This window comes from Bipolaris victoriae (genome assembly GCF_000527765.1).
Source record: "Bipolaris victoriae FI3 unplaced genomic scaffold scaffold_114, whole genome shotgun sequence".
NCBI lineage: Eukaryota > Fungi > Ascomycota > Dothideomycetes > Pleosporales > Pleosporaceae > Bipolaris > Bipolaris victoriae.
Window position 1 is genome coordinate 47972 of NW_014575278.1, and position 21323 is coordinate 69294.

At 52.1% G+C, this 21323-nt stretch overlaps 12 protein-coding genes across 12 annotated transcripts; 7 read left to right on the forward strand and 5 right to left on the reverse strand.

Moving 5' to 3' along the window:
• Window positions 1-383: 383 nt before the first annotated feature.
• On the forward strand, window positions 384-853 carry COCVIDRAFT_110760 (hypothetical protein; the record flags this gene model as incomplete). The annotated part of the gene is made up of 3 exons (XM_014696761.1): window positions 384-514; window positions 571-660; window positions 727-853. 3 exons carry the CDS (start codon window positions 384-386, stop codon window positions 851-853), a joined length of 348 nt encoding a protein of 115 aa, XP_014552247.1.
• A 368-nt stretch (window positions 854-1221) lies between these two features.
• Window positions 1222-2163, forward strand: COCVIDRAFT_110788 (hypothetical protein; the record flags this gene model as incomplete). The annotated part of the gene is made up of 1 exon (XM_014696762.1): window positions 1222-2163. The coding sequence occupies one exon, from the start codon at window positions 1222-1224 to the stop codon at window positions 2161-2163; it is 942 nt and encodes a 313-aa protein (XP_014552248.1).
• Window positions 2164-2563: 400 nt separating this feature from the next.
• Window positions 2564-3772, forward strand: COCVIDRAFT_110801 (hypothetical protein; the record flags this gene model as incomplete). The annotated part of the gene is made up of 1 exon (XM_014696763.1): window positions 2564-3772. The coding sequence occupies one exon, from the start codon at window positions 2564-2566 to the stop codon at window positions 3770-3772; it is 1209 nt and encodes a 402-aa protein (XP_014552249.1).
• Window positions 3773-4286: 514 nt separating this feature from the next.
• Window positions 4287-5001, reverse strand: COCVIDRAFT_110815 (hypothetical protein; the record flags this gene model as incomplete). Its single annotated transcript, XM_014696764.1, has 3 exons — window positions 4287-4498; window positions 4533-4769; window positions 4833-5001. The coding sequence occupies 3 exons, from the start codon at window positions 4999-5001 to the stop codon at window positions 4287-4289; spliced, it is 618 nt and encodes a 205-aa protein (XP_014552250.1).
• A 649-nt stretch (window positions 5002-5650) lies between these two features.
• Window positions 5651-7643, forward strand: COCVIDRAFT_19646 (hypothetical protein; the record flags this gene model as incomplete). Its single annotated transcript, XM_014696740.1, has 6 exons — window positions 5651-5795; window positions 5866-6090; window positions 6151-6225; window positions 6264-6613; window positions 6670-6775; window positions 6829-7643. The coding sequence occupies 6 exons, from the start codon at window positions 5651-5653 to the stop codon at window positions 7641-7643; spliced, it is 1716 nt and encodes a 571-aa protein (XP_014552226.1).
• A 524-nt stretch (window positions 7644-8167) lies between these two features.
• COCVIDRAFT_110753 (hypothetical protein) lies at window positions 8168-9676 on the reverse strand (the record flags this gene model as incomplete). The annotated part of the gene is made up of 2 exons (XM_014696765.1): window positions 8168-9481; window positions 9554-9676. The coding sequence occupies 2 exons, from the start codon at window positions 9674-9676 to the stop codon at window positions 8168-8170; spliced, it is 1437 nt and encodes a 478-aa protein (XP_014552251.1).
• Window positions 9677-10058: 382 nt separating this feature from the next.
• COCVIDRAFT_110759 (hypothetical protein) lies at window positions 10059-10592 on the reverse strand (the record flags this gene model as incomplete). The annotated part of the gene is made up of 3 exons (XM_014696766.1): window positions 10059-10186; window positions 10288-10432; window positions 10494-10592. Coding segments are annotated over 3 exons (372 nt in total), but the record flags the coding sequence as incomplete, so codon positions are not given.
• A 701-nt stretch (window positions 10593-11293) lies between these two features.
• Window positions 11294-12781, reverse strand: COCVIDRAFT_19648 (hypothetical protein; the record flags this gene model as incomplete). Its single annotated transcript, XM_014696741.1, has 1 exon — window positions 11294-12781. One exon carries the CDS (start codon window positions 12779-12781, stop codon window positions 11294-11296), a length of 1488 nt encoding a protein of 495 aa, XP_014552227.1.
• Window positions 12782-13118: 337 nt separating this feature from the next.
• Window positions 13119-15082, forward strand: COCVIDRAFT_30352 (hypothetical protein; the record flags this gene model as incomplete). The annotated part of the gene is made up of 5 exons (XM_014696767.1): window positions 13119-13140; window positions 13193-13237; window positions 13289-13388; window positions 13439-14457; window positions 14508-15082. 5 exons carry the CDS (start codon window positions 13119-13121, stop codon window positions 15080-15082), a joined length of 1761 nt encoding a protein of 586 aa, XP_014552253.1.
• Window positions 15083-15883: 801 nt separating this feature from the next.
• COCVIDRAFT_110768 (hypothetical protein) lies at window positions 15884-16054 on the forward strand (the record flags this gene model as incomplete). Its single annotated transcript, XM_014696768.1, has 1 exon — window positions 15884-16054. The coding sequence occupies one exon, from the start codon at window positions 15884-15886 to the stop codon at window positions 16052-16054; it is 171 nt and encodes a 56-aa protein (XP_014552254.1).
• Window positions 16055-16371: 317 nt separating this feature from the next.
• Window positions 16372-17621, forward strand: COCVIDRAFT_110798 (hypothetical protein; the record flags this gene model as incomplete). Its single annotated transcript, XM_014696769.1, has 3 exons — window positions 16372-16521; window positions 16581-17062; window positions 17132-17621. The coding sequence occupies 3 exons, from the start codon at window positions 16372-16374 to the stop codon at window positions 17619-17621; spliced, it is 1122 nt and encodes a 373-aa protein (XP_014552255.1).
• Window positions 17622-19131: 1510 nt separating this feature from the next.
• COCVIDRAFT_19650 (hypothetical protein) lies at window positions 19132-21129 on the reverse strand (the record flags this gene model as incomplete). Its single annotated transcript, XM_014696742.1, has 6 exons — window positions 19132-19250; window positions 19328-19418; window positions 19490-20226; window positions 20287-20428; window positions 20484-20756; window positions 20815-21129. 6 exons carry the CDS (start codon window positions 21127-21129, stop codon window positions 19132-19134), a joined length of 1677 nt encoding a protein of 558 aa, XP_014552228.1.
• Window positions 21130-21323: the final 194 nt, after the last annotated feature.

Genomic DNA, 21323 nt, shown 5'->3' on the forward strand with positions numbered 1-21323 from the left:
CAAACAAAGGCGAGTGGATCAACGGTGACTCACCCAACCCTGACAGGGCCCGCGGGTGGAGAGACAGGCAGTGACAGCCAACCAGGTGAGGCGTCATGGCCCAAACCGGGCAGAGATCCCAGGGTGGAAGGAGGCAACCACGCCCGGGTAATGACGTGAAGGACGCGTTCCCTGCCGTTGCCCCACGCGACATGTCCAATATAAACACGTGCAAAGTCGACGACTATTACCACCACAACCCGACGCAGCCAAAGCATAAAGGAATCGCTTTGCCTCGACTTGACACCGACTACATCTAGCTTTTCACACCACCAGAGACAGAAAAAAGCAAAAATAAAGCGACATACATCTTGCATCACCACCACCAAATCCATCTTACCTCAATGGCTCCCAACGTCCTCGCAGCGCGCGACACAAACACAAAGGTCAAGGCCATGGATGCGCCAGAGAAGACCAAGATTAAGAGTCTTGAGTATCATCGTCAGGTTCTACACTCGCGTCTCGATGACAAGCAGTACGTTGGGCCAGGCATGCACCTAATACGATAGCGTCACACTAACGTCAAGATAGGGAGTCAAAGTATGTCTCGCCATCCGACGACATCATGAGCCCGGCCACGCAGAAGCTGCAGGCCTTCAAGACCAAACACGCCATGAAGAAGTAAGTCATGTCGTCCGCTTTCATGCGCCTAAGGTTACATGAGCATGTGAATTAACCAAGCTACAGATCAAAGCCACAGACGCTGTTCAAGAAGGCGAGCTCTAAGAGTCTCGAGGCCAACAAAGGCAGCGGCTCGCTCATGTTTGCCGATATCCCAAAGGTTGATGCGGGCAAGCAAGACGCAGAGGCCTAGAGCCGACATTGCTATTCTCTCTCGGGCGCTTGGGTTGTGGGTTTCTAAAGGTGGTTTCACGTGTGGTATACCCTTTTCTTTCATGACCATAGTGCCGGTTTGTTTGGGCTGGTTCGGGGCTAGGCTAGGTCTCATGATACAATGGGCTTCATTGGAGTTTTGGGCACCCTGGTAGGGTAGTATTACGAATATGACGACTTTGCAGCTGTAGATGCTACGACATCAATGAACATTTTTCGAGCTTAGTCTACTTTGTGCTCATGTAAAGCGTATGCATGCACCAGAATGGATCCCTGGCTATGTTCGGTAATGTCGCCAAGCCACGAGTTGTAGCCTTTCGCTAGCCGCATCCTCTTCCGACCTCCAAGATGAAACCACCAACCCAAGACCAGCAAGCCCTGCTGGACGAGGTAGCAGACCTCGAAAGACGACTACAAGATGCAAAGGCCCGGCTGAACCCAGATGCCGTAGTTGCAACTCCCCCTTTCTCGCCACTTCCCAATGCCGGCCCATCCCCGCCTGTACCCTCCTTCTCCCCCGCCGAACAAGACGCTGCCCTGCATGCCCTCCTCTTGCTCGCCGACTCGGCCCTGCCACTAGGGTCTTTTGCTTTTAGCAGCGGCTTAGAGTCGTATCTCGCGCACCATAAGCCAGCGACGCCCTCGGCGTCACAGCTGCCGGCCTTTAACACGTTCCTCCGCCTCTCGCTATCAACGCTCGCCAGCACGTCACTCCCATACGTATTTGCCGGGTATCGCGACCCAAAAGAGATTGAAACTCTGGATAATGACTTTGATGCGAGCACACCGTGTACTGTGGCACGACGGGCTAGCATAGCACAAGGCCGGGCGCTGCTTGCTGTTTGGGATCGAAGCTTCCGAGCGCAGTACAATAGCACCGAGCAACACACGCGTGAGCACAGCTTGAATGGCGTAGCAGGCAAGAATACAGCCGTCGAAGTGCTTGCATCCTTTTCTGTCGCCCTCCGCACGTCGGAGCACATAAACGCCCACCTTGCCCCGCTATGGGGCCTCATCACCCGCATTCTGCATGTTCCACTGCAGCAAGCTGCCTATCTGTTTCTGTTTTCCCATGCGAGGACAGTGGTCAGCGCTGCTGTGAGAGCTAGTGTCATGGGCCCTTATCAGGCGCAAGCGGTGCTGGCGAGTGCAGAGCTGCAAGAGAGGATTCGCGGGCTGGTTGACGAAGGCTGGGATAAGACAGTCGAGGATGCAGGCCAGAGTGTGCCAGTCATGGACCTTTGGGTTGGTAGACACGAGAAATTATATTCGAGAATCTTTAATTCATGATCAAGAGACGATTCCATATCGTAGACAAACGAGCAACCTGAGCGACCTTGGCAGCACGTGCATATTCGAGGGATTTCTCATCTTGTGGCGGAAAATACACGCCATGTAACTGCAGCCACAGCAGAGGGATTCAGTATTATCTAAACATGGACTTTTGGTGAGTGTCTGGTCGTGGACGATTTCAGCCAGTAGCCGTGCTACAACGACCTCGTGCTTGGTCGATTCGCGCAAACAGCCATTTTGCTTATACCGCGTGACCGCTCGCTGAACCACACGTGCAATACAGCATCTGACATGGCCAGACACTGACACTGCTTCTTTGCTATAGGATATTTTGTCAAACCATGGATGCCTGGGAGTGCCATGAGTGTTGCGACTACACCATCTCAGACCCATCACCATGCTATCCTCAAGTGTAACCAAATGGATCTCAAGTGTCCTCACCCTGACTAGTCCATCTAACAATGTCAACCAAACTCCCCTTGTTTCTCCCACCGTCAAGTTCCCATGGATCCAAAGTTTTGCTTCAATAGGCGACTCGTACTCTGCTGGTCTCGGTTCCGGACATCGCCTTGACTGGCTCTGCTCCCGCTACACACACTCTTATCCCAACATACTACACATATCTCTCCTTGGTACGAATCCAAACCGAAATCATACATTCCTTGCCTGTTCTGGCGCCACTAGCACCGAAATCCTCGCTACCCAGGTGCCAGCGCTGCCCTCGAACCTCGACCTACTCACCATATCAGCGGGCGGCAACGATGTTGGTCTTACCGGCATCCTAAGCGCATGCATCTACCAATTCTATATGGCCGCCGAGGACGCTTGTGCAGAGGCTATTGATCAAGCACGCGCTCGCATCGCCAACGAGACAGAATTATACCACAACACGAGTCTCCTGGTCGATGCAGCAAAGCAAAAGATGAACCCGCAGCACGGCAGCATATACTACACAGGATATGCGACATTCTTCGGCGCAGACGACGAAGCATGCGACAACGTGACGTGGGCCATATGGAAAGATGTCGAATGGGAGAAGCAATACCTCACCCGCGACCTCCGCGGCAAACTCAACGACATGGTCCGCAGCGTCAACAGCATTTTAGCACAAGCAGTCGAAGACGCCGGATCGGGCGTCCACTTCATCGACTACGATGCAGAAATCCGCCAGTTACGCGGTCGCTACTGCGAGACCGGCGTTGTCGAGCCCGCGCCGAATCGCGCTGGACTGGCCTTTTACGAGTGGGCGACTGTGGACCAGGGCGAGAATAGCACGGCGTTGTTGAATCAGACGGGGGGTGCGGTGCCGAGGTTTTCGTTCCAGGGTAAGATTGCGAGCGAGGTGGAGAAGACGGTGGAATTGCATCCCGATTGGGAGATTGAGCATGGCATGGGGTTTGTGGATAAGGAAAAGGAAAAAAAGGGTACCGGTGGTGGTGTTGGGGGAGAAGGATGGTTGGGGGATGAGGTTCACTGGTTGTTACCGGATAGCTATAAGAGGGTTTTTCATCTCAGGCCCATGGGACATGAGGTTATTGCACGGATGGTGGTGAAGGATTTGAAAAAGAGGAGTGTAGGGCAGGGGCCAGAAGTTGAGGAGCTGTGATTTATGCATGTAATTCATGAGAGAAGTGGTGAAGACAGTTGCTATTTAAGAGATTGTTGATATATACACTGCCCTGTGTGACTAAAAGAAAATTCATGTGTGAATCTATGTATGCATGGTTGAAGCTGTTTGGTCCCGAGTTTGGAAGGAAGAAACCACCGCCTTCCTCTCAAGCCCCTTTTACCATCAAAATTCCACACCAACTTCCCAAGATCAACGGCATCAAGATATCATCACATATCCCTAGCCGTGCGTTTAGGAAGAGAAGAACAAGATGCATCAATCAGAGAAGAGATGTGGACAAACAGCTGAGACCAATTGTTGTCGCACTGTCAGTCACATGCTTGGGTGCTAACATACAAATATAGACTTATGAATTGCGCATACATGCAGTAGAAGTCCGCGCAGGGGGACATGGTATCCTTTCCAACCCTTACTTTTTTGGAGAAAACAACAAGAGGTTTGTAAACGCCAGGGAAATGCCATCCATCAACGCCAGGGAGAAAATCATTAATCATGATCGTCGTTTGCCAATGCGACCGGGTCCGGCTGTCTGGCCCTTGAAGGGCTTGAGGGCGCCTTTGCCTCGCGAGGTGGGAAAGGAGACCTTGTTGGAGGGCTTGCGACGAAGCTGTTTACGGGTCTGGCTCTTGTCCTTGGACTTGTTGGAGGAGCTCTTTGTGGAGGTGGAGGTGGTGGCAGCGGGGGCGCCGTCGACGTCCATGTCTACATCAGGATGGAGTTAGCCCTTGATTCTTACCCGACCAATGTGGAGGGAGTGGGTCAAAGGCAAACTCGAGGTGGCCGTCTGTGGTGAAGCCAACAACATCGGAACATAAGCCCAGGTGGAAGCACAGATTCCTGAGGTCACAGTCGTCCTGTGCTGCGTCGAGGGGCTTTGGGGAGGGGTCGGACAGGCAGCGTGGTATGGGAGCAGTGAGAAAAGACGAACCTTTGGGCAAGTCGTCCTCGTTGGCGGCGGTGGTGGTGGTCTCGGCTGCGGTGTTGGCTGGGCTCATATTAGCAGACGGACATGCGCGAGAGGATGCGACCAGCTTACTGTCTTCAGCAGTGTCCATCTGGTTACTTTCTGGCTTGGGTTGCTGGACTGTCTCGAGAAGTTTGGCATGCAGGCGTTCCATGCGCGCCTGCTCGACAGGGCCGAATACTCTGGCGCGCAGCTTTGTGCGGTTTGCCTTTTTGCTGCTTGCGCGGAGACCCTTTGCCATTTTGTGTGTGTGTGTGTGTGTGTGTGTGTGTGTGTGTGTGCTTGTGTATGGGGAGAGAATATGGGTGTGTATGTTGGAGAATGTAAGTATGTCGCTCGGCGGGCGGGTCGTTGGGTGGGGAAAATGCAAAAGCTGGGAATAATAATTTTAGTGGCGAGGCACCACCAGGGCCAGGGCCAGGGCCAAACCCACGCCGGCCCGTGCTCGGGTCGCGTTCTTCGCCGAGTGACGCTGACTGCCTTGGGGCACACACGCTGGCAGCACTTGGGACATGGGCCCGCCGCCAGACCCGCCGCCATCGTCGACGACGGCCACTTGAGATACACAGCGAGGCGCCAGATTACTGCTCGTCTGCCTGCACTGTACTGTACTACACGGCACTGAATCGCCCGCCGACCGAGTCTGGCAGTAGAGAAGTTGCGACCAGCACCCGCCCGGCCAACTGCCTCGACGGCCCTTCACTTCACCACCGTCTTCCTCTCACCCTCGCCCGCCCCAGGACTCGAGACCTCCTCGCTCATATAGCCCCCGATATGCCTTCGCCATATCCGTAGCATTTCACCCTCACATCTCCAAACCCGCCTGGCCCTGTCCATCGCGACACCAAAACCCATCCGCTCGTCCTCGCATACCCACACGCACACCCAGTATGGAGGCGACGCTGCAGCACACGGCTGCTACCATCACAGAGCGTTCAAAGAGGCTCATCAACAATGACCTCAAGAAAATCCTGAAAGAGGAGGGCAAAGCCCAGACGGGCAACAAGGCTGCCCTCCAGGCTCGCGTCATTGATTGTACGTACATGTTCTGGGCGCCGCCTCGATACTTTTCACCACTCGTCCTGCTAACCCTCACGTTCACCAGTAATCACCGATGCCGTCTCTAGAAGAGACCATGAGCAATTGCGCCGCCTACACCATCGCGTGCAGCATCACGGTGAAGCGCCGCCCCCAACAGCAACCAGCCCGGCTGCTCCTACATATTCGCAACCGCCCCCGCCCCTTGCGAACAGCTACGCCATGTCCAACGGATACCAGTCCAACGGCGCGCGCCAACCGCACCAGCACCACCAGCCAGCATTGCCCTCTCGTACGTTGGCCCCCGTTGCGCTCGTGTGCCCAGCCGCAGTAGTACTGATGACGACAGCAGGTCCCACGTACTTTTTCAAAGACAGCCCCTTCTTCGAGATACGCGAGCTTGTGCTCACAAACATGTCGCTAGAAGGTATGTTTGCCTTTCTCGCCGCTACCTGCCCTTCTAAGCTAACTATATGCGAGCTTCTCCAACTCACAGAGCCACGCTCTCAAAGAGCCTTACCCTGAATGAGGCTCAGACAGGGCGCTTAAATTCCGACCCATCCCTGCGACTGCTGCTCTTCTCTGCGCTTGAGCAGCCGCTGGCTCCTTACTCGCGTCTCGACATTGCATTTCCTTCTCAGATCGAGGTCAAGGTCAATGATGCAGAGGTCAAGGCAAACTATAAGGGCCTCAAAAATAAGCCAGGCTCGACGCGTCCGGCTGATATTACCGACTTTGTCCGCACAAAAGTCGCCAATCAGCGCAACAGCCTCCTCATCACTTATGCCCTGACCCAGAAGGCAAGTCAACCAGAGGTTTCTTTCCATTCAACTCACCTGAAATGTGACTCCAAGCTAACAGTCTTTTGTAGAAATATAACCTATTTGTTTACTTGGTGCGGAAATTCTCAGTCGAAGAATTGACCCAGCGTATCAAGCGCCGCAATGTCATTACCAGGGGATCCGTGTTAGAGGAGAGTAAGGCGCCCCCTTTGCGCATCCGACACCAAGCTCAACTAACCCGTCAATAGTGATGAAGAAGGCCAATGACCCAGATATCGAAGTGGGATCGAGCGTCATGTCACTCAAAGATCCAATTTCCACTCTGCGAATCGTCACTCCCTGCAGATCTACAGTCTGCACACACAACCAATGCTTCGATGCCGACTCTTTTCTACAGCTCCAGGAGCAAGCGCCCACATGGACCTGCCCAATATGCAACAAGACCATATCATTCGAGGCACTTGCTGTTGATGAATACGTTCAGGACATTTTGAGCAAAGCCCGCAACACGGACCAGGTCACTATCCAGCCAAATGGCGAGTGGTCGACCGAGAAGGACCTAAAACCCAAGCACAACAACCATGACGACGACAGTGACGATGACCTCGTTGAGATCACTGACTACCGCGTCCAGGCTATCAAGAGTGAAGCCGCACCAACCCCTACCTCGCTCAGTACGCCTCCGTTGCCCTCTCGAGAGCCATCCATTGCCCCTCGCTCCACCCAAAAGAGGACCTCTGAGGTTGTCGACCTGACATTGAGCGATGATGAAGATTCACAGAGGCCAACTAAAAAGGTAGCGTATACTACTACCCCCAACAGCATTCCAGATGCATCGCGTCGGTACCAATTGCCTCCTTTGCCAACTACAAGGCGCCCGCCACCACCGCCGGTCTACCACTCGAGTCCTACCAATGTACGCCCGGAATATTCCCGCCCTCCATCTACACCCCCATCGCGCCACGCTTATCATTCCTATCGACCCGCGCAGCCCGCACGGCCTAGCTATCCTGGACAGGGTACTTCCACCTACCCCACGCACATTGGCTCTTCCTCGCCTTGAAGCATGTGCTGCGCTTTATAATTGTCTATTACCATTGATGTATGAGTACATATTTGTTCCCGTGCTAACGTAATTTTGCCCTCACAGGGCAGAAAGTAGACGAAGTAGTACGACACCTGTCCAAACCGCCTATTCCAATGCAGTCTCACTTGATTGTGGGCGCCCCGGGCGGGTGGACGGAGCGGAGTGCTCCTCTTTCTTCCTGATTTGACATGGGGATTTAGCGCGAGGCGTTTGGAGGGCGACATCTCATGATCATCTATCTGCTTACGGCGTACCGAGGGATTGGACAACATTGGGGATACCACCGCATGGAAGGATTGCACGTGTTTCGATAGCCATTGTAAGCAAGCTTTTGCGACGAGAAAACAGAATGAAAGCTGCTTGCCGAAGAAGAAGGTTCGCCGAGTGGCGAACACAAGTCGGGGTTACGTTGAACAGTGTAATAACAAAAATGCAGTAGATAACCTTTTCGGCTTAGGCTACAGCTAATCATTCGAGTTTGCTATGAAGTCCGGCCGTATTCAAGGCTGCCACGGTCCTTTTGCAAAGCCACCACTAATGTTTTCCGCTTCCCCATTCTCCCTGACTACGAGGACATCCTCGTGGCGCACACCAAATTTGTTGAGAAGATAAACACCCGGTTCGGCAGTGAATACCATGCCTGGGCGTAATGTGGCTACGGAGTTGCCCTTGTTGAGGTATGGGCTCTCGTGTGCCTTGATGCCGATGCCATGTCCTAGACGGTGGGTAAAGTAATCGCCGTAGCCTGCAGCTTGGATAATGTCGCGTGCGGCAAGATCCACCGCGGCGGCCGTGGAATCCGGTATCATTGCATTGACAGCAGCAGCCTGTGCATCTAGCACAAGCTGCCAGACCTCTAGCTGCTCAGTTGTATTGTGTTCCGACGTTGTTGGCGGCACTGGCTCAAACGGTGGATAAAATGTGCGAGTTACGTCGGAACTGTACCCATGTAATTTTGCGCCAACATCAATAAGGACAAACATGCCAGCATCCAACTTCCTGGTCCCGTCGTACCCGCCATGGGGCAAGGCAGCGCTTTTTCCAAACTCGACAATATCAAAGAACGGATCGAGCCCAGCGGCTCTTAGCGCATCGTCCAACACATGTTTGACCTCATTCTCCGTCACACCACGATAGAGACACTGTCTCATGGCACGAATAGCTTCCACCGTTCCCGTATTAACAGCTTTCAGAATGCTAATCTCGCGCTCCGTCTTGACTTGTCGCACAGCTTCCACTTCACCGGCCAAACCTGAGACGGTAAAGCCATTCGACGCCAGCCCACGTTGGATAAAGTCGCGTATTTCTTCATCAACCATCAGTTTGGGTGATAGCTTCTCCCCCCAGATCTCAGAGAGGTAAAGCGTGGTGTAATAGTCCCAATGCTCTTGATACGTAATCGTGTGGATATCATGTTCAAATGGCATATCGAGCAGCCTCGCACGCGTCTCTTCAAAACTCGGCACCAAGAACGACGTATTTGCCACTATACCCCCGTCTTCCAGCGTCTGAGGCCGGATGACCATTAAAAATGGGCGTTCTTCGGGCTCCCAGGACTCCCAGTCTTGCTGTGTCACGTTTGCGTAGTAACTAAATGTGTACCCTGGCTCTACCACGAATGCATCCACGTTTTCGGCAACAAGCGCTTTAGCGAGGTTGTTGCGTCGAAGTACGTATTCTTCTAGTGGTGGTGGTTGTGCTGAGTCTAGGAAGGGCAGGCCAGTGGACAGATAGGTGTTGATTGAGCATTTGTGGAAAGTTGCAAATTGAGAGGCGGAGAATATGTGGTCATGGCCAAATGACGTGTAGAGATACTAGAATTGGGTGTCTTGAGATGTTTGGTTTCCCGAGATAATGACGATGGGCTTGGAATCAAGAAAACGTACCATAGTCGCGAGGATTGCGGTGCTTATCAAAATGTATAGAAGCGATGGACAGGTACTACTACGCCCGAGTGCTTTCCAGCGAGTAAGCGGTGTTCCGCCATTAGGAACGAAGAGACCCTTCATTTTGTCTTAGCATATCAATATGCAAATTTGATAAATAACCAATGTTTAAAGAGTAGGATGATGACGTTGAGACTGAGATGCATGTGTACGCCAACCAGGAATAGCGCCAACGCGCAGTCACGTGGAACGCCATGCCCACTTTAGCATCACACAAGGTAGATCACATGGCGAAGGAGACGAATCAAAGCAAGAGTCTAGACTTTTAGATGTGATTTGAATTTATGCCATGGAATTGAATCCGTATCCTGATTACCCCGTCATACCAAGAGTAATCCCACCTGTCCGACATGAACCCCACTCCTTGGTACATGGATCGCCTGCACCATTCCTGTTATTTCCATCACAAGAGGAAAATACTTGAGTGCTTTCGCCGTACCAGTGCCTAGACGCACTCGATCTCATCTCCAGAATTGACCATGACATGGATAGTATCGCTAAGATCCTCAGTCTTGACCTTGCCGCTTCCAACTGACTTGTTCTTGTTGACTCGACCAGCTTGGACCTTGTCAGCTACTCAACAGTTAGCAATGCGATAACCCCTAGGATATAGTACTTACTCTTCTTGGAAGGACTGCGACTCGTCTTCTTGGTCGGGCTGCTGCTATTGGCACGCGGCTTCTTGGGAGTGGGAAGAGTGTTGTCCATAGCTGCAGCCTTGAGATCTCTAGCCTGTCTCTTCCAGACTCTAGAATGTGACTCGAGAGCGTCATAGGTCATACCGTTGCCATAGAGCCGCGCGACTTCTTTAAGATCGATCTTTAGGAAATATATTAGTACAATGGCGTATGGAGTCAGCACAGAGCAAGAATAAACGTACCTTGTTGTCGTTGGCAGCAAGGTATGCCACCAAAACGCCTTCAATGACTTTGATGTCGTTCCAGTTGGTCGGCATGGCGGCAACGAAGACTGTGTGCTGTTAGTGAGAGTCGGAAGTAAACACGTAACGAGATAGCGGCTGTGCATATATAGAATAAACCTAGAATTAGCTAGGCAGAATAAATGCGTTGCTATGATAAGCCATCTTGAGCTCTATGTAGGGTAATCGTTCCCACGTAACAACTGTAATGTGCAAAGCTGATAAGCTTCACTGGTGGGGTCAACTTACTTTAGTGGTGATCGAAAGGTTCTTGAAGTGGATATGCGTAATATATTTCAAATTGCAGTGAGGGTTGAGTGTTGTAGTTGTGGTGTAGCTTGGTTGAAAGGAGGACATGGAAGATATGCAGGCGGCAGAGAGCACGTGCAGGTGAGTGAAGGTGAATAGCAAAACATTAGCTTTGCTTTCTCACTTTCCCACCTTCACGCCGCCAGCACGTGGTAATAAAGAGATGACGTAGTGGAAGAACACTCGGCACGTCTGCCTGTCTACGCAGTGGCGCGATATGTGTTATTCAACGTATGATGGTTGGAAAGACATGTTTTCACAAGCGACCAAACATGGAGAAGAACACTAGGAGCAAAAGTTATGTCTAGGAATCAGCTAAGATGCCGAATAATAGATATGAATTGGGTATAAATGCTTTTATAGTTAACGCCTAGCGGGACTTTGGAGAGCACACAAGCCCTAGTTAATTACGAACTCTTTGCTCAAAAATGTTGTTGTGCAACAGGGCTACTTCATCGCTTCGCCTTGTTTGCTTTGGAATCATCCCATTCTCTCTTGCCCTTACCCTGGGCTTTGAGTCTCTTTGCTTCCTCCCTTGGATCTATAACCAGTAGCTCTTCTTCGTTCTTCCGCTTCCATTCAAGGTCTTTGCCTAGCCTGTCTTTTGCAAAACTAAGCGAATGGGACATCCAGCCTGCATCGTCATCGGAACCCTCGTCTTCTTGAGCGTCCCAGGCTTTGCACGACTGACAGCCTACTATGAAATGCAGGTCACATGCGGCTTCGTCGTCTTGATCACCACTGTTACCATGTCCGCTTTCATTTTCGTTTGGCGTGTTTTCGGACAGTGTTGAAGCGGCTGGTTTGGGCATTGTGGCTGGCTCTGCAGCCTCGAGTTTGGATTTGAAGCGTGCCAAGATGTCTAACGAGGATTGCTCATCTTTTGAGTTTCCACCAGCACCGCGCTTGCGTCCGCGCGTGGTTGTTGAGGGTACCATGGCTTCGAGCAGAGACTTTTTCTTGACAGGCGCTGCATCCTGAATTTGCGTGCCCCGCTTCATCGAGGCTTTGAGTTCGGCAATTTGCTGGTTCACACGATCAAGTTTTGCTCGTTTCTCGGCCTCTGGCGACAATTCTCGTGGGGGCGAGCGGGGTTTAGGCGCAGGCGGTGACTTGGGGGCTTGTTTCTGTGCAGGCTTGGGTTCGGGAGGCGGTGAGGGAGAGTTGCGAGATGAGTTGCGTATGGGCATGGCTTTTGCTGGCTCTGTTGGTTTGGAGGATGGTGCTTTCTCATCGCCTGCACTGACTAGCTTGGTGTTGAACTTGGGCTTCTTCGCAACGGGCGCAGAACCAGCAGTGTCCTCGTCGTCTCCAAAACTCAGGACATTCTTGCCGGCTTTCCTCTTGGGCTTCTTGGGCTTCTTAGTCTCTGCCTCTGTGGGCACTGCAGCCTGCACCCGACGGACCATGTCTTCAAAGGGGTTTACAATAATGTCTGCGCCCGTGACTTTTGTTGGGTACATGGGCTGGTCGTCGCTTCCGTCGCGGATCTCAGCCTCGGCCATCTTCATGAGGTTGTAAATGGTGTCGCCGGCCACTCGGCCAAATAGCGTGTTCTTGTCCTGCAGCTCGGGTGTCGGGGCAAGGGTGAAGAAGAACTGGCTGCCATTATCGTCCTTGGTGCCTGTGTTGGCCATGCCCAGCAGCCCGCGGCGCGTGTACTTGAGGCGGCTGTGGAACTCGTCTGCAAAAGGCTCGCCATCGTAGCTGCTCTGGCCGCCCTGGCCGGTGCCCGTGGGGTCGCCGCCCTGAATGATGAAGCCCTTGACCAGGCGGTGGAAGACGGTGTTGTCGTAGTAGCCATCGAGACACAGCTGCAGGAAGTTGCGCGACGTGACGGGCGTCTGCTTGGCGAACAGCTCCAGCTCCAGGTCGCCGGCGGTGGTGTGCAGCACCACCTTGGCCGTGGGATTGGGCTCGAGGTTGTATGTCGAGCTCATGGCGACCGTCTACCTCGCAAGGCCTGTTGCCTGGTCGTCGATGGCGCAGTGTCGTGATGTGGTGATGTCGCGTGGGTTGTCCGCGCTGCAAAGCCTCCAGCCACTCAGCGTCGAGCGCTTCCGCACGACCCACGGGCCCACGACCACTACGCCAACGTCATTCTGCGCATCCCTTAGCCATGTGCACATCTCGTACCTTGCTCGACTCCAACCCATCCACTTGCCCTTACCACTATCCAGATGGCATCTTACTTATAACACCCCTCTTCTCGTCCGATACTCGATCCATATCTGCCCTGGGTAGCACCTCTTCCTTTCCACCTTCCCACTCAACACCATGTTGCCCTACATTAATGCTCGTACGTGTTGACGAAGCCAAAATACTGACACATGCACTAACCAACCGTGAAGCATTCGAGTATGCCGGCAGCATACTTGGAAACTCGGCAGACGAGCGTGAGAAGCCTCAGCATCATATCTGCTTGGCCCATTGTTGACCTTGGCCAGTAAAACTCGTCTTTTCCTTCTACCTGTCATATCCACTTGCGGCTGTCCTCAAGAGGATACCTGACAAGGATCCATGGAAGAAGAACTTGTTCGTAATCAGGTACGTATTCCATCTGCATGTATAACATAGTACCCTGTTCATAGATCCAGTGTGTCCATGTTCTACCTGGTTGGTCTTTTTGACCTGTGGGCCGGGCTTCGAACAATCTTCATCAGTGCGGGCGGCGCCTACCTAATCGCATCCAAGATTCACTCCCCTTACATGCCCTGGATTGGCTTCGTCTTCCTCATGGGCCACATGTCTGTCAACCACATCTACCGCCAGGCTGTCAACGACCCTTCCGTCTTTGACATAACCGGTGCCCAGATGGTCATGGTAATGAAGCTTACCGCCTTTTGCTGGAACGTGCAAGATGGTCGTCTCGCTGACTCTGACCTCACTGATTTCCAACGCGAACATGCCATCCGCACCATGCCCAGCCTCCTCGACTATACAGGCTATGTCTTCTTCTTCCCAGGTCTCATGGCCGGCCCTGCATTTGACTATGCCGACTACAGCCAGTACATCACTACCACCATGTTTACCCTCCCGCCAGGCACAGATCCCTCCCGGGCCCCGCCGACACGAAAGAAGCGTAAGATTCCTCGGAGTGGAGTGCCGGCTGCCATCAAAGCTGGGTACGGCACGCTCTGGCTAGTTGCCTTTATCAAATTCTCAAGCTGGTACTACCCTGCCTTCTACCTTGGTGGCGAGTGGATGCACTACACCTTCTTGCGCAGGGTGTGGCAGCTATACATGCTCGGACTTACTACCCGTATGAAGTACTATGCCGTGTGGAGCTTATCAGAAGGAGCATGCATCCTGTCTGGCATCGGTTACAATGGTCTAGACCCCAAGACACATCGACCAAAATGGGATCGCCTCACCAACATTATGCCGCTGGAGATTGAGAGCGCTCAAAATGCACGAGCTTACCTTGGCTACTGGAACATTAATACGAACTCTTGGCTGAAGAACTACATGTACCTGCGCGTAACTCCGAAGGGCCAGAAGCCCGGCTTTCGGGCTACCTTGGCAACCTTTGTTACGAGTGCCTTCTGGCATGGCTTTTACCCTGGCTACTACCTGGCGTTTGTGCTAGCGGCATTTGTACAGACTGCCGCAAAGAGTCAGTCTGCCCACAAAACTTTAATCGAGAGGCATACTAACCATGTGTAGACGGCCGCCGCTTGGTTCGCCCACTTTTCCTGACTCCTGATGGCAAATCGCCCTTACCTACGAAGCGGTACTATGATATCTTTACCATGGTGTTGACACAAACTGTCTTTGCTTTTGTCGTCGCCCCCTTCATCTTGCTGGGCTTCTCGGACACGATCAAAGTTTGGGCACGCGTCTACTTCTACGCGCTCATCGGCGTCGCAGCGTCGTATGCCCTGTTCTCCCGTTCTTTTCCGTTTCGAAAGATGCTCGTGCAGCGGCAAACTGCCCGTGTACCACCAGCACAACCAGCCAGTCAAATTGATGGCCCTACAATTGAGAAGGCCGCACGAGAGGAAATTCGGAGAGAAACATTGGCTAGGACTGTGTCAGCAGATAGTGTGTCTGGTGTTGGCAGCCAACACCAGATGCCACTTTTGGGTATTGCCGATGACCCTGAAAAAGTAGTCGATGAGATTGTGGCCGAGGTGAAAGCAGAGATAGAACTGAGAAGACGGAGGGGCAGCATAACACAGGGGTTTGATGTCAAGAAAGCAGTGCAGGAGAAGCTCAGCCAGTTCACGAAGAAGTCGTAGGGCTCGATGCTGCTGGGGATGCCCCGGTAGGCCGCACATGTTTTATTGAATAGAAGAGCGACTGGCCATGATGGGTCCGACGATGGATTCGCTGATTGTAATCTGGATGCATTTATTTTTATGTGTTTGGTATACGTCTGTATGCGTGGTGTGTGTGTGTGTGTGTGCAAGCGGATGGCAAGGCGTCCGAGCGTGTTGGGTGATTGGAGTCGGAATACCAAGCTTTCCGGGATCAGCCCAGACCCTGGCCAGATCGCCGCGCACCCACATGGTTGATAGTGTACACGACACGCTCCCAACGTTCCCGTCCGACGCATCCACCATCAACCCATCCCGGCCACTCATACACACACCGCTCCCGCCGCCACTATCTAGGTAGTCTGCCGCGTGGCCAGCGTGAAGGCGACGCCATGTTATTCTAGAGCTGGCCGCCACCGCCTTCTTCCAGCCCAAATTTCGCACACACTAATAAACGAACCGTCGTTTGATATTAGCTGGAAAGCTTGATCCAGCCCGACAGCCAGAGTTAAAGTACAGGCAGAGCCCAACCGATCCACATGCTTGCTGCAATACGGGTGCACAGGCATGTGTTCATGTAAAAATTATCCGGCTGCTGCTCTTGGCCTCGCAGGTCTAGGCAAACTGGTCAGATTCATGGAACGGACCTGCATCGCGTAAATGCTCGAATCTGGGGTTTCCCAGTTTTTAGTGACTTACGTAGGCGGCCCGCAATAAGCAATCTACTAGTACGCTTGTCATCTCCGGCCGCTCAATGCTTGGAAAGCGCTTTCTTGCTCCACCATGCCGCATGCTGGCCCCCAAAGACTCTTGGTTCCTGGTGCCCGTATACATGGCCCAACAGTAAATAGATTTCCGTGTATACAGACGGGTCTCGTTACTGACGCTGTGTTTCTCGTACTCAGCCGCTCGCAACGTTGCTCAGGGCACAGGGCTCGACTACAATGCTCCTAGTGCACCAATGCTAAACACGCGGCGCCGTATTCTAGACGCCTCACCAAGGATCCCATCGCTTCCATAATCTCCTTTCTTTTCCGTACCTCGGGCAAAATCAACATGATGGTCTTCCCCATCCGACTATCAAGAAGAGCCACCAGCGCAATCTTCGGGCAGATTATGCTTGAATAGTTCCCTTCTCCTTTCCTTGTTTTCGTCTTCGAGCCGCTGCTTACGCCCAGCTCATAATCCATGCTCACCAGCTCTTTGTGGGTTAATGCATACTTGTTCCAGTTGATTGTCATTGCTGGCTTTCCAGCTTACCCTGGCTTCCAATGGAGATCCCAAATCATGGCCCTCTGATCCTGGGAATATCATGGGCATTCGCCATCTTCAGTGGTATTTTCCTAGGCTTCAGATTCTACGCCAAGGTGACTCGCAGACAAGGGCTGTGGTGGGATGACCATGTGCTCCTCGCCTCGTGGGTAAGTCGAATTTCTACTATCGAATCCCGCTACTGTACTTTGCTAACCCAGATGAGTAGATTCTGCTTCTTTCACAGGCAGTCGCTACCCAATATGGCGTCGAGTTAGGTTATGGAAAGCCGCTCAATGACATTCCGACCGAATATTGGCCGACCATTGCCCTGGGGTCTGCCGCCATATCTATGGTATCGAGCATTGCCGCAGCACTTTCCAAAATGTCATTTGGTATTACTTTATTACGCCTAACGTCAGGTCACCTGCGCTCCACGGCATGGTTCTGCATTATTACCCTTTTGCTCACCCTGATCCCCAGTGTTGTGGGTCCCTGGATACAGTGTCCGCACATGGAGGCAACATGGAACACGTCTAGTGACGTCTGTTGGACTGCAGAGTCGCAAATCCAATACGGCATCTTCAATGCTGCCTGGTCAGCTTTGATCGATTTTGTTCTTGCATCATTGCCATGGTTTCTCATATGGAACCTGCAGCTCAAATCTCGTGAGAAAATTGGTGTTGGTATTGCAATGAGCTTGGGAATGCTGTGAGTAATTGTCCAGCTTTGTAGTCACGGACAGACTGTTGGCAATTGTCATACTAATACGGCTGTTAGTGCAGGTATCTGCGCCATTATAAAAGGAGTATATGTAGTACAGCTTCGGGAATGGGATTTTTCCTACTACGGCAAAGACCTTGTCATCTGGACCGTCGTGGAGATTGGCACTGCCATTGTCGGAGGATCAATTCCTGTCCTTCGCGTTTTCTTGAAGGAGACGATGTCTTCGTATGGGAGATCGGGCGCGAGGAATGATGGCACTGTCCCACTCTCACGATTGCACAGATACCAGCATTCAACCGTCACTACGACTGTACGAGCTGTGAAAAGGGGTAAAGAGGGAAGCTGGACTGCGCTAGACGAGGAAGAACAAAACGATGGCTCAAGTCAAAGGGGCATCCTGGTCGACGAAGAAATGGCTGGAGCTAGTGGTAGAGAAGCAATGTACGTGGGTGACCATATCTTGCAAACGAGCACAGTCACTGTTAGAGTTGAGAGCGGTGCTAGCCCGTCTCCTCAAAGTAGGTCTTTTCTGAACACTGATTAGCTTTTTTTCTCTCTGTTTTGCACCAGAGGTCCATGTAAGCATGGTTATCTCCGCGTCCGTATATTCCAGTATGTATGGGCCATGAATACAATAAATATCACAACGCTAGCTCTGTCGGAGAAATAGAGGCCCAAGGCAGTATTTATTATAGCCTTGTCATTGAATATATGTAATGCATCACATGTTGCTCGATATTAGACGCAACACGTGTCAGGGCCGATTGCGGCCTATATCATTTATTCACGGCCGACGCAGGTCCGAGTACTGTCTCCTTAGACATGGGCATCATAACGCACATTTGACCGTATTGGATCTCTGGTATAGCGCAGATAAGACTTAACGTACGGACAAATCGTACCAAAGCGCCTAGCTTCTGGAAAAGGCCCATAGGCCGATTGCCTTTAGTGATGACCAAACATGACAAAGCGGCACAGATAGGCTGGGAAGCGCTTTGTGTGCAGTGAGATTTACCGCACGGATCCGTTGCGAGTGCAAGCGATGCTGTGGACAACTGCGAGGACTAGCGACGAGTATTAGGGCGACAATAGTGCCGTTTCCATGCTGAGCCCCTCTTGAAAGAGCCGAAAGCAATTGCCTTTGGTTGCCGCATGATCTGCAAATGCGCCACGCTTGTCAGAGTCGCAGCCTTGGACGGGTCGGCAAGTCAAACGGTGACAACCTTTTTCAAGTGCCGGCTCACCTCAACCCCACAAACTTCCCCATACTCGTCTGAATCTCGTCATTGCCCTCATGACGGGCCACCCTATTCGGCCTTACAGCAATGTTTCCCCGCAGATTATTGCGTACTGCGTATGTCGTCCTTCGCCTTGGCCACGCTGGCCGCATGCTTCCTACCCTAGGACGATTCCGGTATTGTTAGCGAAATACTAGTAACCAACTAAGCCTCTACGACGCTTATCTCTTTCGCCCCTATATGCAGCGCAACAGGGATTGCTCAAGATTGCTCAACTGATTCTCCGATTCCTGCTGCGGCTCTGCTGCCATTCGCCCGACACAGCCCACCACCACTGCACAGCTCAGGGCTCGCTTCCATCGAGAAGGAAAACGGAACACTACACGTGACTTTGCGACGTTAATACCTCGGATAAGGATACATGGATTGCCGGTTAGAACCTTCAGCCACAATCCTCCCGCACTTCTCGGTGCATTTTAGTACGCATGATCAACTAGATCAGTCCTAGGAATAGACTAGCCTCGCTCTAAGTACTCCTGCGCTCAAACACAACGCAAATCTCTTCGTATGCGCATTGAGGCTCAACTGAACCCCCACGAGACGCACAGACTAATAGCCGGCGTCAGCAAATCAGGCCATGCAATGTACATCACTTGAAACCAAGGTATCTGAGTCAGGACTTTGATCAACTAATCGCACTGGTTCTAGATGCAGCTTAAACATTGCTTGAAAATTCAAAACTACTTGGCTGGTCTCACTTTAACCATGAAACAATGACGCCGAGGGCCTTCCTCCAACACTTGCCATTGGTCCAACTTATTTCGGGTTCAAGATTCCATCAATGACTGTTGCGAATTTAAGACACTCCTCATCACGCATCTTGTTAGTGTAGACTTGGATTGATGTTGGTAAGCTGTCCATGAGTTCGGGCTCATCTGTAAATGGCACACGTTAGCTTGTAATGCACACAGCAAATGTGTCATGAGGGAGCAAAAAGAAAGGATAGACGTACAGTTCGGACCGCACTGACCAGGGCCCATGACAAGAGGCTCAGGATCAAGTTTGCTAGATGACTTGCCGAACGGTATGACACATGCGGGGTACTGTCTCGATTGTCAGCATATGTCTTCTTCTTTGTCGGCAAACAGGAGAGCGGGCCCTCTCGAGCACTTACGTCAAGCACGTTCAACAACAATGTGTAAGGCGGCAGGCCGTACGTGTCATGCCGGACTGCAGTATGTTGCGCCGACGGTCCGATGACAACATCTAGCTTTTCATCCTTCCACAGGGATCTCCATTCATCCGCAATGATGTGCCTCTTTACGTTGAGTGCAGCCACTCTCTTGACACCTTCAAGGTGGGCAATGTCATCAAGAAAACTGTTTTTGAAAGCGCCCCACGCTTCCATGCCTTGCTTCACGGATCGTATTAGAGGTTCGCCACTCGCGTCAATGTGCTTTGCGCCTGTGTCGTCAAGAAAGAAAAACTCAAAGCCAACGGCCACTGCGTCGGCTACATGGGCCTTGGGGGCACTAATATTGTAAATATAGTGGCCCTGTGCCTCCAATAGCCTCACAGCTTCCGCCAAAGCTCTCTTGACTGGTGGGTGCAATGGGAAGGTTGGATCTTCGGAGACCACACCGATACGTAGCTTCTCCGGGCTTGGAGATCCAGAGAGATCCATCCAAGGCACGTCGAGAGCACTCGTGTCATACAAGGCTGGTCTAACCGACATGACTGAGCTGCACAAGGTGTTTAGTGCGTGGATATCGTTGGCTAGAGGTCCTGCACAAGGCTTGAAGAAATCCATGCCGGCAAGGGCTGGGGAAGCCTGCCCACCATCAGGTACGCGAGAAGTCGTTGGCTTAAAACCATAGGTTCCACAGCAGAGAGACGGTATGCGAATCGAGCCTAAATGACATGGTAAGTGCGGGAACTAGGTGCATATACCAAAATGTTCTAGTAACGAACCTGCAATGTCTGTGCCAATGCCCAGAGGAGATCCCCGAAAGCCCACTAGCGAACCTTCGCCGCCACTAGACCCGCCAGCAGTAACAAAGGTGTTTACTGGATTCAATGTGCGCCCAAAAATGTTATTCTGGGAGTCTCCAGTCTACTGAAATGTTAGCATCAAGTTTCCACACGGGCCGCTGATGGATCAATCTTACCATGAGAGTCTGCGGGATGTTCGTCTTGACGTAAATGACGGCTCCAAGTTCAAGCAAAATGTCGACAAGGGGCGAGTTCTTTTCGGACGGGGGATGACTCAGGAAAGACACGAATCCAATGCTGGCATCTGAACCAGCAACCTGGAACCCATCTTTGACGCTAATTGGCAAGCCGTGGAGCGGCCCTACTATCCGTCCTTGTGCTCTTTCGTCATCGAGAAACTTGGCACGGGCCTGTGCCTCAGGGAAATAGGTTTCAGTGAGGCACGATAGCTAGAAGATCGTCTATCAGATATTGTGGCTTCAACGTGTAGGAGTAGCTGCAGCTTACAAGTTGCTGTGCAATGGCTGCTCTCTTGGAAAAGGCAAGTGTTACGTCCAGCGCAGAAAGTTCACCGCTCTTCAATTTAGATAGCAGTTGTGCTACGGTATACTTCTCAGTAATATCCAATTCCTTCTCGGTCAATATGCCCGACTTGCGTGGAATGTCCATGTCATTTATACGGTGCGGGTGCTCTTCAAACGGCGTCTGAAGCGTTTGCAAAATAGCCGAGGGGAGCAGCCATTCCTTTGGCAGCTTACCACGGCATGATTGCTGCTTCGCGGCGACTGTCGACTCCCAAGAGGTAGTAGTGGATGCGGCCATGTTTCGGAATCAAATAGGAAATACGTATGGATATCAGAAGACGGCAGGGGACTCTACCAAGTATATATGGTGGCGGAGGCTATTCTAAATGCCGCACAAGACATCCGGAGTTAACATGATGCAAGGATTCACTCGTCAGGATAAGACGGATTTGACGCGTAGAGACTGAAGCGGTCGCAAGGTGTATCCCCGGT